The sequence below is a fragment of the Panthera tigris genome, chromosome E2 (assembly GCF_018350195.1).
Source record: "Panthera tigris isolate Pti1 chromosome E2, P.tigris_Pti1_mat1.1, whole genome shotgun sequence".
Taxonomy (NCBI): Eukaryota; Metazoa; Chordata; class Mammalia; order Carnivora; family Felidae; genus Panthera; species Panthera tigris.
This window is the reverse complement of record NC_056674.1, coordinates 43,952,549-43,968,138: the sequence shown is the minus strand read 5'-3', so window position 1 is coordinate 43,968,138 and position 15,590 is coordinate 43,952,549. Positions and strand designations below refer to the sequence as shown.

Here is a 15,590-nt window from a genome sequence, read left to right as displayed (position 1 = left end):
TGTTTATCTATTTTTGAGAGAGAGAGAGAGAGAATGTGGGGGAGGGGCAAAAAGAGAGGAGGACAGAGGATCCGAAGCAGGTTCTGTGCTGACAGCAGAGAGCCCAAAGTGGGGCTCGAACTCGGGAACTGCGAGATCATGACCTGAGCTGAAGTCTGACACTTGACTGACTGAGCCGCCCAGGTGCACGGAAACACTCTCCTCTCTCAGCTTCTGAGACACCTCAGTGGCCATCCTTCCAGTGCCTCCACTGCCAGCTCCTCCTCTACCAGGTCTTTACATTCCCTGGGGCTTATCCTGAATTCTGTGCTCTCTTCAAGGATCTTCCCCAGGCCCATGTCTTTAAAAACCGTCTATAAGCTAACCCTCCCAAATTTGTATCCCCAGCCCATGTGTACCCTCTAAGAGCCAGGATAAGTAAAAAGAAAATCACATCTATGTATAGTATAGTCAATTGTTAAAACTAGAGAGAAAGAGAAAGTCTTGGAAGCAGCCAGAAAAATATGACGCATTATATATAAGGGATGATGCTGTGAATGACCGTGAACTTACCACAAACAGTGACTGCTAAAAAGATGGTAGAAAAACATCTTTAAAGTATGACAGAAGAAATAAAATGTCAACTCAGAATTCTATATCTAGTAAAAATAATCTTCAAAAATGAAAGTAAATATATTTAGATCAATGAAAATCAAGAGAACTGACTTCCAGCAGACAAATGATAAAGGGAATTCTTCAAGCTGAAGGAAAATAATACTAGATGGAGACTGGGAACTTCAGAAAGGAATGAAGAGCATCAGAAATGGTAAATATGTGGATAAATATAAAAGACTAATTTTTTCCTCAATTTCCTTAGATACACATATATGTGTCTAAAGCAAAATTTATTTGAAGATCGTTTTTTTTTTAAGTAATCTCTACACCCAATGTGGGGCTTAAACTTACAACCCTGAGATCAAGAGTTGCACATTCTACGGACTGAGCCAGCCAGGTGCCACTCTAAAGCAAAATTTATAAAGTTTTATTATGGATTTATAACTTATGCAGATATAATAAACATGAACACTATAGCATAAATCCCAAGTGGGGGAGGGGGAGCTATAAAATGACCCTGATAGTTGCAAGGTCCTTAAGTGTTATGTGAAGCAGTACAATATGAATTCTAAGCAGATTGTGAAAAAATAAGAACATATATTGCAATTTTCCCAGGACAACTATTAAAAACACAATGCAGAGGCACCTGGGTGGCTCAATCGGCTAAATGTCCAACTCTTGATTTTGGCTTAGGTTACAATCTCCTGGCTCATGAGTTCAAGCCCCAAATCAGGCTCCAGGCTGATAGTGTGGAGCCTGCTTGGGATTCTCTCTCTGCCCTTCTCTCCCTCTCTTTCTCTCAAAAATAAACAAATACTTAAAAACAACAACAACAACAACAACAACAACAACAACAACACAATGCAGGGCTCAGTCTCTCCCTTTCTGCCCCTCCCCTGCTCGCACATGCACTCTCTCTCTCAAAATAAATAAGTAAACATTAAACAAAATTTTAGGGGCACCTGGGGGCTCAGTTGGTTGAGCATCCGATTTCAGCTCAGGTCATGATCTCATGGTTCGTGGGTTCAAGCCCCACATCAGGCTCACTACTGTCAGTGCAGAGCCTGGTTTGGACCTCTCTCTCTGCACTACCCCCAACTTGTATTCTCTCTCTCTCAAAAGTAAATAAAACATTAAAAAAAAAAAATTTTACCACAATGCAAAAATGAAGGTTATAGTTATAAAACCATAATAAAATGTTGAAAATGTAAATGAAAACAAGCAGTAAGACTTCAGAATGAAAGTTAGTATATCTTCTAAGAGGCAAATTAGAAATGGGGCACCTGGGTGGCCCAGGGAGTTAAGTGGCCAACTCTTGATTTCTGCTCAGGTCATGATCTCACAGTTCGTGAGTTCAAGCTCCCTGTTGGGATTTGCACTGACAGCACAGAGCCTGCTTGGTATTCTCTCTCTCCCTCTCTCTCTGCCCATATCCCACTTGGGCTCTCTCTCTTAAAAATAAATAAATTAACCGTTAAAAAAAATTTTTTTAAAGAAGCAAATTAGAAAGGATTAAAATGGAATAACTAAAAGAGTGCTCAACAGTGCATTACTTATAATGCGTAAAGTGAGGAATACATATCCAGTAACAGATTGGATGAGTAAATTGCAGTCTACCTATATCTAACATACTATATGTATGTATAATATTTATTTTGTTTATTGTTTATTGTCTCTCTATAAACTAGAAAAAAAGCTGCTTGAGGACAGAGATGTTGCTCGTTTTGTTCACTGCTATATTCTCCTTGCCAGAACAAGGCCTGTCTGATATGTAGTAGCTGTTCATAACAAGTAGTTGTTGAACGAATGAATAATGGAATATTTGCAGCCATCAAGTAATGTTGAGGGACGCCTGCCTGGCTCAGTCAGTAGAGCATCTGACTCTTGATCTTGGGGTTGTGAGTCTGAGCCCCACATTGGGTGTGGAGATTACATTAAAAAAAAAAGTTACACGGAACATTATTTAAGACATACTCATTAAATATATTCTGAAGTGAACAGAGCATGAAACACTGTATGAGCAAAAGATATGAATAGTTTATAGAAAAAGAAATGCAAATGACTTCTAAAATATGAAAATATGATCAACCTTGCTCATAACAGAAAAGTAAATTAAAACTGTACTGAAATAGCACTTCCCATTTATCAACTGGCTAAAATCCAAAAGTTTTATAACACATTATGTGGCAAGGTTTTGGGAAATCACACACTCTCATACATTGCTCTTAGAAACTAAAATGGTACATTCCTGAAGAGAGCAATTTGGCAATATCTAGCAAAATTACGTACATATTTAACGTTTGGCCCAGCAATCCTGCTTTTTAGGAATCTATACTACAGATAAATATATAGGCAAAAATGCAAAATGACATATACACAAGCTTATTCATTGTAGTGCTTCTTGTATTAACCTGAGACAACCCAAATGTCCATTAATAGAGAACTGATGAAGTAAACAGTGTATATCCATATAATGGCATGCTTGTAAAAGAGGAAGATTTCCATGAACCACTATGTAGTGACCTCCAAGACATAGTAAATTTAAAAGTAAGGTATAAAAGAATGTCTATCATATGCTACCTTTTGTGTAAGAAAGGGAGGGAATATAAAATACATTATTTGTTTTTATTTTCAAAAAGGCAGTGAAAGAACAGGGTAAAAAGTAAAATGAGTTGTCTACAAAGAGAAGAAAACAGTGGGGAGGAGCTAGGGATAAATTGATCTAGTTCTAGAGTTTTCATTTGGGGACCCTGTCTATGTTTTTCAAGTTAAAAAAACAATTAAATGAAAATTTTTTCAAAATAATTCCTAAAAATAAAACACAAACAAACCTAATAATTCTGTACGTTATGTCCAAAGTTGTCAAACTACTATCTGCAGGTCAAATGTGGCCCACCACCTATTTCCATAAATAAAGTTTGATTGGAGCACAGTCATGTCCGTTTACTTACATGTTATCTTGCTTTCAAGCTACAGCAGCAGAGTTGAGTAGTTGTAACAGAGACAAAGCCCAAAATATTTACTGTCTGCTCCTTTACAGAAAAAGTATGCAAACTCCTGCTCTATACTAAGTTAGAGGCATAAATGGAGAGAATTATTTCAAGTGACTTGAAATATAGAACTTTAGGAGCACCTGGCTGGCTCAGTCAGTGGAGCATGTGACTCTTGATCTCAGGGTTATGAGTTTGGGCCCCATGTTGCATGCACTGTATTCAAAAATAAAATCTTAAAAAAAGAACTTCATACATCCTGAGGACAACAAATAAAAATAGTCTAGGACCAGTAGGTTTGTTCATGGTGGTAATGCAGGATTTGTTATTTTAAAATATTATATGCATGTGTGTGTGTGAATGGGTGAGCATATATTTATATATGTAAGTATATATAGGAAATAAATAATTACATTAATTTCACTGGAATCAATATTTTCAGATAAAAGAAATCAAATATTAAAATATAAAATATAGAAGAATGGCTAGGTGGACAAATATGTGATCAAGAAAGAATCTAGGTCATGGTATATGGGTTTTCACTGTAAAATTCCTTCTGCTTTTCTATAAGCTTGAAAATTTTCGGGGCACCTGGGTGGCTCAGTTGGCTAAGTGTCTGACCCTTGATTTCAGCTGAGGTCATGATCTCACGGTTGTGATATCAAGCCCCATGTCCGACTCCGTGCTGAGCATGGAGCCTGCTTTAGATTCTCTCTCTCTTCTCTCTCTCTCTCTCTCTCTCTCTCTCTCTCTCTCTCTCCCTCCCTCCCTCCCTCCCCACCCCCGTCCTTCTCTCCTGCTCAGTCTTTCTTTCTCTAGAAAGAAAGAAAGAAAGAAAGAAAGAAAGAAAGAAAGAAAGAAAGAAAAAATTTGCATAACAAAATGTTAAAAAAATTTAAACTCCATCATATTTCATTGTAATTAGAATATCAGTAAGAACTGGGGCACCTAGGTGGCTCAGTCAGCTAAGCACCCAACTTTAGCTCAGGTCATGATCTCCTGGTCCATGAGTTCGAATCCCACATCAGGCTCTGAGCTGACCATACGGAGCCTGGAGCCTGCCGTGGATTCTATGTCTCTCTCTCTCTCTGACCCTCCCCTGCTCGCACTCTGTCTCTCTCTCTCTCTCTGTCTCTCAAAAATAAATAAGCATTAAAGAAAAAAAAAGAATATCAGTAAGAACCACAGATTTATGTTTTGGTTTCTGAAAACCCACAAAGTTCCTAGCTCTAATAATTGAAAAAGTCTGGAAGCAATGATATCAGGGGTAATGAATATGCCTATTACCCATATTGTGGTCTCTACCATTTCTCCTTAAAGAGAGCTGTTTTCAAGAACAGGGCAAGAAATGTATGAGTCTGAGACATCTTGTCATGCCTGTAAGGAAGGAGACTATCAAAGACTACGGGTCATTGCAAAGAGCCCAAGAGCCAATTTGGAGTGGTTTCCACAAACCACAATTTGAGTATCAAGAATAATGAGTACAGGAGCACCTGCTGGCTCAATCAGAAAACATGCGACTCTTCATCTCTGAGCTGTGGGTTTGAGCCCCACTTGAGGTGTAGAGATTACTTAAATAAATTTTTAAAAAAGAGAAAGAATAATGAATACATATTGCATGTACAAAAAAATCTATCAGTTCATAATAAAACAAAGAAATCACTTCACTGGTTACCTTTGGAAATTAAGACACTATCATTCTGAAAATGGATCAATAACAGGAACGCTATGAATCTGTTATTAAAATATACGTATGTACAGGGGCACCTCGGTGACTCAGTTGGTTAAGCGGACGACTTTGGCTCAGGTCATGATCTCCCAGTCCATGGGTTCGAGACCCATGTCAGGCTCTGTGCTGACAGCTCAAACGCTGGAGCCTGCTTCAGAGTCTGTGTCTCCCTCTCTGCCCCTCCCCACTCATGCTCTCTCTCTCTCTCTCTCAAAAATAAATAAAAACATTTAAAAATTTTTGAAATATACATGTTTCTTTGGAAATTAAGACACTATCATTTTGAAAATTGATCAATAACAGGAACACTATGAACCTGTTATTAAAATATGCATATGTAGGGGCGCCTGGGTGGCTCAGTCGGTTAAGGGTCTGACTCTTGGTTTTGGCTCAAGTCATGATCTCACAGTGAGATCAAGCCCTGCTCTGGGCTCTGTGCCCTTCCCTGACTCGCGCGTGCTCTCTCTCTCTCTCAAGAATAAATAAACATTATGAAATAAATAAGATAAAATAAAATATACACATGTATATATACATATACATATATACACACACATAGAAAAGTGTCTTAAAGGTTATATGTCAAGTGATGCCCGGGTGGCTCAGTTGGATAAGCGTCCGACTTCGGCTCCGGTCATGATCTCCCGGTTTGTGGGTTCAAGCCCCGCATCAGGCTCTGTGCTGACAGCCTGGAGCCTGCTTCAAATTCTGTGTCTCCTTCTCTCTCTCTCTACCCCTACCCCATTCATGCTCTGTCTCTCTCTCTCAAAATAAATGAATAAACCTTTAAAAAGAAAAAAGGTTGTATGTCAAAGTATTAAGTGATCATCTCTGGGAGGAAGGGTTATGGGTGATTTTTCTTTTTCGCTTAATCATACTTAAAATGTTTTTCAAGAGAGAATATGTATAGTTTACGTATTTGAAAAAGTTATTTAAAAAATTTTTTTAATGTTTATTTATTCTTGAGAGAAAGAGAGAGCATGAGTGGGGGGGTGGGCAGAGGGAGAGAGGGAGACACAGAACCTGAAGCAGGCTCCAGGCTCCAAGCTGCCAGCACAGAACCCAAAGCAAGTCTCGAACCCATGAACCATAAGATCATGACCTAAGCTGAAGTCAGACGCTTAACCAACTAAGCCCCAGGTGTCCCTAAAAAAGTTATTTTAAAGTTATAAAACAGGGGTGTCTGGGTGGCTCAGTCGGTTAAGCATCTGACTTCAGCTCAGGTCAAGATCTCATGGTTTGTAGGTTTGATCCCCATGTCAGGCTTTGTGCTGACAGCTCGGAGTCTGGAGACTGCTTCAGGTTCTGTGTCTCCCTCTCTCTCTGCTTCTCCCAGCTCATGCTCTGTCTCGCTGTGTCTCTCAAAAATAAGTAAACATTAAAAAAAATTTTAATAAAAATAATAAAGTTATAAAACAGTATGTAGTCTATGAGACTTTTTTTTTTTAAATATGAAATTGTCGAGGTGGTTTCCATACAACACCCAGTGCTCATCCCAAGAGGTGCCCTCCTCAATACCCCTCACCCACCCGCCCCTCCCTCCTACCCCCCATCAACCCTCAGTTTGTTCTGTTTTTAAGAGTCTCTTATGTTTTGGCTCCCTCCCTCTCTAACCTTTCTTTCTTTTCTTTTTTTTCCTTTTTTTTTCTTTTTTCCTTTTTTTCTTCCTTCCCCTCCCCCATGGAGACCACTTTTGTTAAAAAGAAAATAGTATTTCCCAAAATGCAATTTCCATATACTGGAGATTAGGGTCATCTTAATGTTCTTCTTTTAGTTACCCTATTTTTTTTCTTTAAAAAAAATTTTTTTAATGTTTATTTATTCTTGAGAGAGAGAAACAGAGCATGAGCAGGCAAGGGGCAGAGAGAGAGGGAGACAGAGTATCCGAAGCAGGTTCCAAACTCTGAGCTGTCAGCATAGAGCCCGATGCAAGGCTCAAACTCATAAGCCATGAGATCACGACCTGAGCCAAAGTCAGACACTTAACTGACTGAGCCACCCAGCTGCCCTAGTTTCCCTATATTTTAAAAAACTTTACTATAAGGAATATCAACTACTTATATAAAAAGAAAAAGGAACATAAACTACTCATTAAGAATAATGAAAATCAGAAAAGTAAGAATTTTTCAGTACTTCTCTAAGATTGTCCAGGGCAAGCATTCTGACCCACTAACATGAATATCTGGTTCCTTTAGCTAATATATACCTAAATAGGAAATAAGTGCTTTCCTAGTTTATCACCACCAACCATTAATATCCCTAAACAACCTCTCAGGGACTTCCTGCAACTTTATAAGATCTTTGAACCCAAACATGGGAAGCAAAGTGATTTCAAACAAAAGCTTTGTTTTTCAAGAGCCACTTAATAAAGTAGTCTCCTCTGCCCTCTACTGGTGAAAAACAAAATCTACTTGAAAATAAAGGCATCCCCTAAAGCAGCAGTTTTCAAAGCAGGGTACAGGGACTCAAGTTTTCAGGGGTTTCAGATTTTGAGGGACTCTGCAGGTTCCAAACTATTTTCATATTAATACTAGGCCATTATTTGCCTCCTACAGTCTCATTCTCTCATGAGTGTACCAAGTGTGAAAAGTTCATTCAGTTTAGGGGCACCTGGGTGGCTGTCAGTTAAGCATCTGGTTCAGTTAAGTGTCTGACTCTTGACTTCGGCTCAGGTCATGATCTCACGGTTCATGGAAACAAGCCCTGTGTAGAGCTCCGTGCTGAGAGCGTGGAGGCTGCTTGGGATTCTCTCCCGCTGCCCCTCCCCAGCACGCGTGTGTGTGCTTTCCCTCTCTCAAAATTAATAACCACTAAAAAAACAGATTCCATATCGTAACTAACCTTTAAGAAATTACCTCTCGTTCAGTTTTAGTACAGTATGAAAAAATACAATTCTCTGAAAAGGCTATTGAGTTCTTCCTTTTCCAACTACGTATCTATGTGAGTCTAGATTTTCTTCATCTGTTCCAATCAAAACAACCTATCATGACAGATTGAACAGAAAAGCAAATACAAAAATCCAGCCGTCTTCTAGTAAGCCAGACATCAAAGAGACTTGCAAAAATGCAAAACAATGCCACTCTTCCTGATAAGTTAACTCTTGATCACTACACTACACCATGCAGCCTCGAAATGTTACTGTATGTACCACGTAAAACTACATCACTATCACACTTCAGGAAATGTTGCCCTTATGGACAGCATTATGGATTCTTCCCAATCACCAATTTGAATGCCTATGCTTTGTGACATTTAAAAGCAGACTTCACAGTTTGTGTGGAACTTTTTATTATGCTCAAAGTGCAAAGCAATATGGCATGCAAGATTAAGTATGGTACATCTTCATTATACACAGATTATCAGATTTTCCAGCTCCTTCCCCACAACATATTCAAATTCAATGATAGAATTTGGTCTGTATTTAACACAGAAAGATATTTTTTAGGAAAACTATTGCTGAGATGGCCTCCATTTCTTACACACAAAACTTCACTAAAATCGACAAATCCCTTTCAAATTCTGCTTAGCACATTTCTTAACAAGAACCTTAACCCAGGTGGTGAAACTATTATTTGCCCCATGATTGACAATAGAAATGGAAGGCAGAGGAGAACACGCTTAATGCAGCAGAACATTTGATGCCTCACAAGTGAAAGACTATTGGCATCTCCCTTCCTTTCTATATAATTCCCACCGAGACCGAATTCCTCTTCCTCTTGTAGCCTTCCACAGCTCCACTCAGGGGTGACTCCTCTATCCAACTGCCATCTGCACTAGCCTCTCAACATTAGTGTGATCCTACTGTGTGAACTGTCTCTTCATCTACAGGCACACTACCATCTCCCCAAAAGACAAGATACTTGAGAGCACACATTTTTATGTAATTTTGTTTCTCCAAGAGCAGTGAGGACAGACTATTATATACAGATGACTCCCAGTGCATATTACCTCAAAGGGAGTCAATTTAAAAAACTGTTTTAACGCTTATTCGTTTTTGAGAGTGAGAGAGACAGAGCATGAGCAGGGGAGGGGCAGAGAGAGATGGAGACACAGAATCCAAAGCAGGCTCCAGGCTCTGAGCTGTCAGCACAAGGCCCGATGCAGGGCTCGAACTCGGACTGAGAGATCATGACCTGAGCTGAAGTCAGACGCTTAACCGACTGAGCTTAACCGCCTGAGCCACCCAGGCACCCTTCATGGGGAGTCAATTTAAAGACAGATCAGGGGCACCTTGGTGGCTCAGTTGGTTAAGCGTCTGACTCCTGATTTTTGCTCAGGTCATGATCTCATGATTTGTGGTTTGAGCCCCCTATAGGGCTCTGTGCTGACAGCGTGAAGTCCGTTTGGGATTCCCTCTCTTCCTCTCTCTCTGCTCTTTGCCACTCACACTCTGTCTTCCTTTCTCTCTCAAAATAAATCAAATACTTTTTTTAATGTTTATCTATTTTTGAGAGACAGAAAGAGACAGAGCGTGAGCAGGGGAAGAGGAGAGAGAGAGGGAGACACAGAATCTGAAGCAGGCTCCAGGCTCTGAGCTGTCAGCACAGAGCCCAACGCAGGGCTCAAGCCCACAAACCATGAGATGATGACCTGAACCAAAGTCAGACGCTCAACCGACTGAGCCACCAAGGAGCTCCAAATCAAATAAACATTAAAAAAAAAAAAAGACAGATCAAAAAAAGTTTAATCTAGCTGCACGTAATTTTAACCAGTACTTTCACCCTAACTCCTCAATACATCAGGGACATCTGAATACTCATGATGCACAGGTATTTTTTAATTCCCTCAGCAAGTGATATGATAAAACAGCAGGCAGATGCACACAATATATAATAGACTATATGTGCAAAATCATACCATTTTACCACAGTACTTATCCTTTTTCAAATAGGAATGCCTGAATTCCTGTATGTTAAGTGAGCACATGTATGTGACTCCACAACACTCTTGGAGATTTAGAGAGGTCTTCTATAAACGTGTTTTGTGTACGTGTGCTTTATGATAGATGATTACTTCCAGATTTTTTGCTTATTTAACCTTGTTCTCAGTCATTTGTAGATAGCTGCAGTTACTAGACAAGTGACCTCTCAATTAGCAAGTTAAAACTGTCTTTTGCAGTTTTCTTCTTCACTGGGGCAAAGTAGTATAGTTATCATACTATAGTGGAAGGTACCGGAACTTAAATCCTGGCTCTAGCCAACCCCCCGCCTCCCACAAAAAAAGTATCCAAAATATATAAAGAACTTATACAATTCAACACCCAAAAAACAAATAACCCAATTTAAAGATGGGCAGAAGGGGTGCCTGGGTGGATCAGTCGATTAAGTGTCTGACTTCAGCTCAGGTGGTGATCTCACAGCTCATGAGCCCGCTTTGGATCTTCTGTCCCCCCCTCTGCCTCTGCCCCTCCTCCTCTTGTTCTCTCTCTCAAAATAAATAAACTTTAAATAAATAAATATATAAATATATAAATAAATAAAAATGGGTAGAAGACGTGAACAGACACGTCTCCAAAAAAGAACTGGGGGTGGCTGGCTGGCTCAGTCGGAAGAGTGTGCAACTCTTGCTCTCAAGGTGGTGAGTTTGAGCCCCATGTTGGGTACAGAGATTACTAAAAAAAATAAATAAATAAACTTAAAAACAAGAAAAGACATCCACATGGCCAACAGACACATGAAAAGATGCTCAACATTGCTCATCAAGAAAATGCAAATCAAAACTACACTGAGGGGCACTTGGGTGGCTCAGTCGGTTAAGCATCCAACTCTTGGTTTTGAAACAAGAAGAAACAACAAGTGTGGCCAAGGATGTGGAAAGGCATCCTCGTGCACTGTTGGTGAGAATGCAAACTGTGCAGCCACTGTAGAAAACAGTGTGAAGGTTTCTCAAAATATTAAAAATAGAACTACCCTGGGGGTGCCTGGGTGGCTCAGCTGATTAAGCATCTGACTCTTGGTTTCGTTTGGCTCAGGTCACGATCTCACAGTTCATGGGATCGAGCCCCACAGTGGGCTCTGTGCTGACAGTGTGGAGCCTACTTGTGATTCTCTCTCCCTCTGTGTCTGCTCCTCCACCGCTCACAAGCTCTCTCTCTCTCTCTCTCTCTCTCTCAAAAATAAATAAACATAAAAAAATAGAACTACCCTATAATCCAGTTATCACACTACTGGGTATTTACCCAAAGAAAACAAAAACACTAATTCAAAAGGATATATGCACCCTACTTTCATTGCAGCATTATTTACAGTAGCCAAATTATGGAAGCAGCCCAAGTGTCCATCAATAGATGAAAGGATAAAGATGGATAAATATGGCTGAATATTATTCAGCCGTAAAAAAGAATGAAATCTTGCCATTTGCAACAACATAGATGGAGCCAGAGAGTATAATGCTAAACAAAACCAGTCAGAGAAAGACAAATACTGTATGATTTCACTCACGTGGAATTTAAGAAGCAAACAAAAAAACCCACAAAAGGAAAAAGAGAGAGAGAGAGACAAACCAAGAAACAGCTGTAGCTAACAGTTCTCTTAGCTACAGAGAACAAACTGATGGCTACCAGAGAGGCCAGATGGGTAAAACAGGCGATGAAAATTAAGATCATTGCACTTGTAATGATCACCAGGTGTTGTATGGATCTGTTGAATCACTATATTGTACACCCAAAAGTAGTGTAACACTGTATGTTAACTATACTGGAATTTTAAATGAAAGAAAAAAAATAGGGGCACCTGGGTGGCTCAGTCATTTGAGCTACTGACTTGATTTTGGCTCAGGTCATGATCCCCAGGATCTTGGGATTAAGTCCTGTGCCGGGCTTCTCGTTTAAGAAGATCCGGCTTAAGATTCTCCCTCCCTCTTCCCCTCTGCCCTTCTTCCTCCCTCACACTCCTTCTCTAAAATTAAAAAAATATATATTTTTTAATATTTGTTTAGAGAGCGAATGTGTGTGCTTTGTGTGCACATGCAAGAAGGAGAGGGGTGGAGAGAAAGGGAGAGAGGGAATCCCAAGCAGGCTCTGTACGGTCAGCACAGAGCTGAATGCAGGGCTAGATCTCACTAACCCAGAGATCAGGACCTGATGGTCCTGGGATGACTTGGATGACTGGGGAGTCTGGGTGGCTCAGTCAGTAGAGCAACTGACTTGGGCTCAGGTCATGATCTCACAGTTCATGAGTTTGAGAAAAGTATCAAGCTCGTTGCTGTCAGCGCAAAGCCCGCTTCAGATCCTCTGTCACCCTCTCTCTACCTGTCCTCTGCTCACACTCTCTCAAAAAGAAAAAAAAAAAAAAAAAAGAACATTAAAAAAAAAAAAAGAGTTGGATGCTTAACTGACTGAGCCGCCCAGGCAACAGCTGCCTCCAAAAACCTTTTAAATAAAATAAATAAACTGTTTTAAATCCTGGCTATGATGCACCTGACTAGCTAAGTGAGTAGAGCATGCCACTCTTGATCCTGCAGATGTCAGTTTGAGCCCCACGTTGGCAGAGAGCCTACGTAAATACATTAAAAAAAAAAAAAAAATCCAGCTCTACCACTTTATTAGACTGACATCGGGCAACTTCCCCATACCTGAGCCTTAGTTCCTTCATCTGTAAAATGGAATACAAAAAATATCTATGCTATGGAATTGTAAGGATTAAATAATACATGTAGGGGCACCTGGGTGGTTCAGTCGGTTAAGCTTCCGACTTTGGCTCAGGTCATGATCTCACAGTTCATGAGTTCAGGCCCCACGTCGGGCTTTGTGCTGACAGCTCAGAGCCTGGAGCCTGCTTCGGATTCTGGGTCTCCCTCTCTCTCTGCCCTCCCCGGCTCGCACTCTGTCTCTCTCTCAAAAGTAATAAATAAACATTAAAAAAATTAAAAAAAATATATATATATATATGTAAACAGCATATTATTGGGCCTGATACTTGGTAGGCACTGAATTACTATTACTTTTTTTTTGAGAGAGAGAGAGAGAGGGCCCAAGGGAGTAATGGGCAGAGAGAGAGAGAGAGAGAGAGAGAGAGAGAGGGAGAGAGAGGGAGAGGGAGAGAGAGGGAGAGGGAGAAAATCCCATGAAAGTCAGAGAAAGAGAGAGGGGAGGAGAGAGAGAGAGAGAGAGAAGCAGGGCTGACCCGAAGCAGGGCTCGAGCTCACTAACGGTGAGATCATGACCTGGGCGGAAGACAGATGCTTAACTCACTGAGCCACCCAGGCGCCCCTCAATGACTATTATTAATGACTTCTTTTCACTTCTCCCAGGTATGGTATAATGTTTGTGGAAGTTTCTGCATTTTGGGGAGTATCTTAAAATTTGAGACTTGAAGCATCACCTCATGGCCCTTCATGTACCTTACTTTGCTCACGAACAAACCCCTTCTTGCACATATACGGTCCCTATCTCTCGTGTCCTTTCTCCAAACTCCAGATAACATCAGAGGCTCCACACTTAATAATCTGCCTTGATTTGAGAAGGGAGTTCGGTAGACCTCGGCCCTAGGTCCGTGTTGCGCCCCTAATTTGCCCACATAATCTGTGTCAGGTCACTTCATCTCTTCAGCGAGCCTTAAGTGTCCCCAGGTGTAAAAGGAGAGCGCCAGGCTAAACCACCGCCATGGTCCCTGCAGATTCTAAATTGGGAAGATCTTGCCAACTCACCAGGAAAGATTACAAGTGACTGTAAATCCCTAAACGCTGTCCCCAAACCCAGCTCAAACGCCACTGCTTCCATCTTCTGCACGCCTCGCCATTCTGTACAAATCTCCAGCGTCCACATTAGACCCTGAACCCTCAGGAGGTGGGACCTCACTTAACGCGTCAGGAGCGCTACCCTCTCGGAAGCTCTTGCCGCAGTCCCTACCTCAGAGGGTGACAGTAAGGACTGAATGGAACCAAGTACCCAGGGCGCTTAACAGTGAGTGCCTGGCACAAGGTTGGCGCTCAAGAGACGTCGGTTACCATCAGTGTTCAGCAAATCCCATCCCCTCCTTGAGCTTCGGTTTCCTCAAGTAAAATGAGGCTGGACGGACAATGCCCAAAGCCCCCAGGAGCCTCAGAGCTGGGGGTCCCGGGGAGGGCCTGAGAGGCGCACGCTGCGGAAGGCAAGGCAGCCCGGGAAGACTGGTGGCCCTGAGAGTCCCGCGTGCAGCCCGGCGCCGAGATCCGTCCTCTCACCTCCCGGGCTCAGCAGAAGCTTCAGCGCCTCCAGAATGCTCTCCAGACCGCACGTTGCCAGAGGCCCGCTGCCCGCGACCGGTCGGCGGGCCGCCATGACTGGAGTGGATCGCGCCACTAGCGACCTGCCCAATGGCCTCTGCGGACTGGCGTCGCCGCCATACTGAATGTGGCGGAAGGCGCTAGGGGTGGGGCCCGCCGCAAGGGGCGGGGCCGACGTGGGCGGAGCGCCCTTTTACACAAGTTTTCAGTCCCCGTTTAGTCCCTGGGGCAGAAAAAACAGTTAACACAACCAACCTACGTGCACAATTTCAGAAACTCAATATGATTAACCACTAAGTAACGAAGAAGAGAGAAGTATAGTAGTTTATCATAAAATGATACCTATTTCACTATGAAAATAATTGGGTACCGGAGCACCAAAAGACATAGTGAAGTAAACAGATGCTGTGCCTACTTATGATGAAGTTTGGATACATAAACATCACTCAACTGAATATTTTTTAATTTCTTTATGAATGATATTTAAAAACAAGTGCTGGGGGTGACTAGCTGGCTCAGTCAGTAGAGCATGCGACGCCTAACCTCAGGGTCATGAGTTCAAGCCCCAGATTGGATGAGGAGCCTACTTTCAAAAGAAATTAAAAATAAGTGCTAAACACAGACACATGCATTTGAATAACCACAAATATTGTTATTGGTGATACGATTTTTGAAACGTAATAATTACCGGTCCCAATAAAATGTTGATCTTTGCTGTGTTTATATTCTTGGAAAATTCTGGGTACATTAAAATTGTGCCCTCCCCACACCCCATTGTGTTTTTTAATTTTTTTAAATGTTTGTTTATTTTTGAGACAGAGGGAGACAGAGCATGAACGGGGGAGGATCACAGAGAGGGAGACACAGAATCCGAGGCAGGCTGCAGGCTCCGGGGAGTCAGCACAGAGCCCGCCTGGGGCTCGAACTCACAAACTGCGAGATCATGACCCCAGCCGAAGGCGGAGGCTTAACCGACTGAGCCACCCAGGGGCCCCCACCCCATTGTGTTAATAGGTAAAACAGAATTCATTTGAGAGTCACCCCAACAGGGACAGGCTTTCACCTACACGAAT

The 15,590-nt window shown here is 41.6% G+C and overlaps 1 protein-coding gene across 3 annotated transcripts in view; it reads right to left on the bottom strand.

Moving 5' to 3' along the window:
- Window positions 1–14,579, bottom strand: part of TANGO6 (transport and golgi organization 6 homolog) — a 190,026-nt gene extending 175,447 nt beyond the window's left edge. The window contains exon 1 of one of the 3 annotated variants that reach the window (XM_007090410.3): window positions 14,476–14,579. In XM_007090410.3, coding sequence (XP_007090472.2) covers window positions 14,476–14,572 — 97 coding nt within the window. In that variant the 5' untranslated portion in view covers window positions 14,573–14,579. Of the gene's footprint in view, window positions 1–13,959; window positions 14,134–14,475 lie in introns of those variants that run through there. The other 2 variants (XM_042969157.1, XM_042969156.1) reach the window with 2 other exon arrangements.
- Window positions 14,580–15,590: the final 1,011 nt, after the last annotated feature.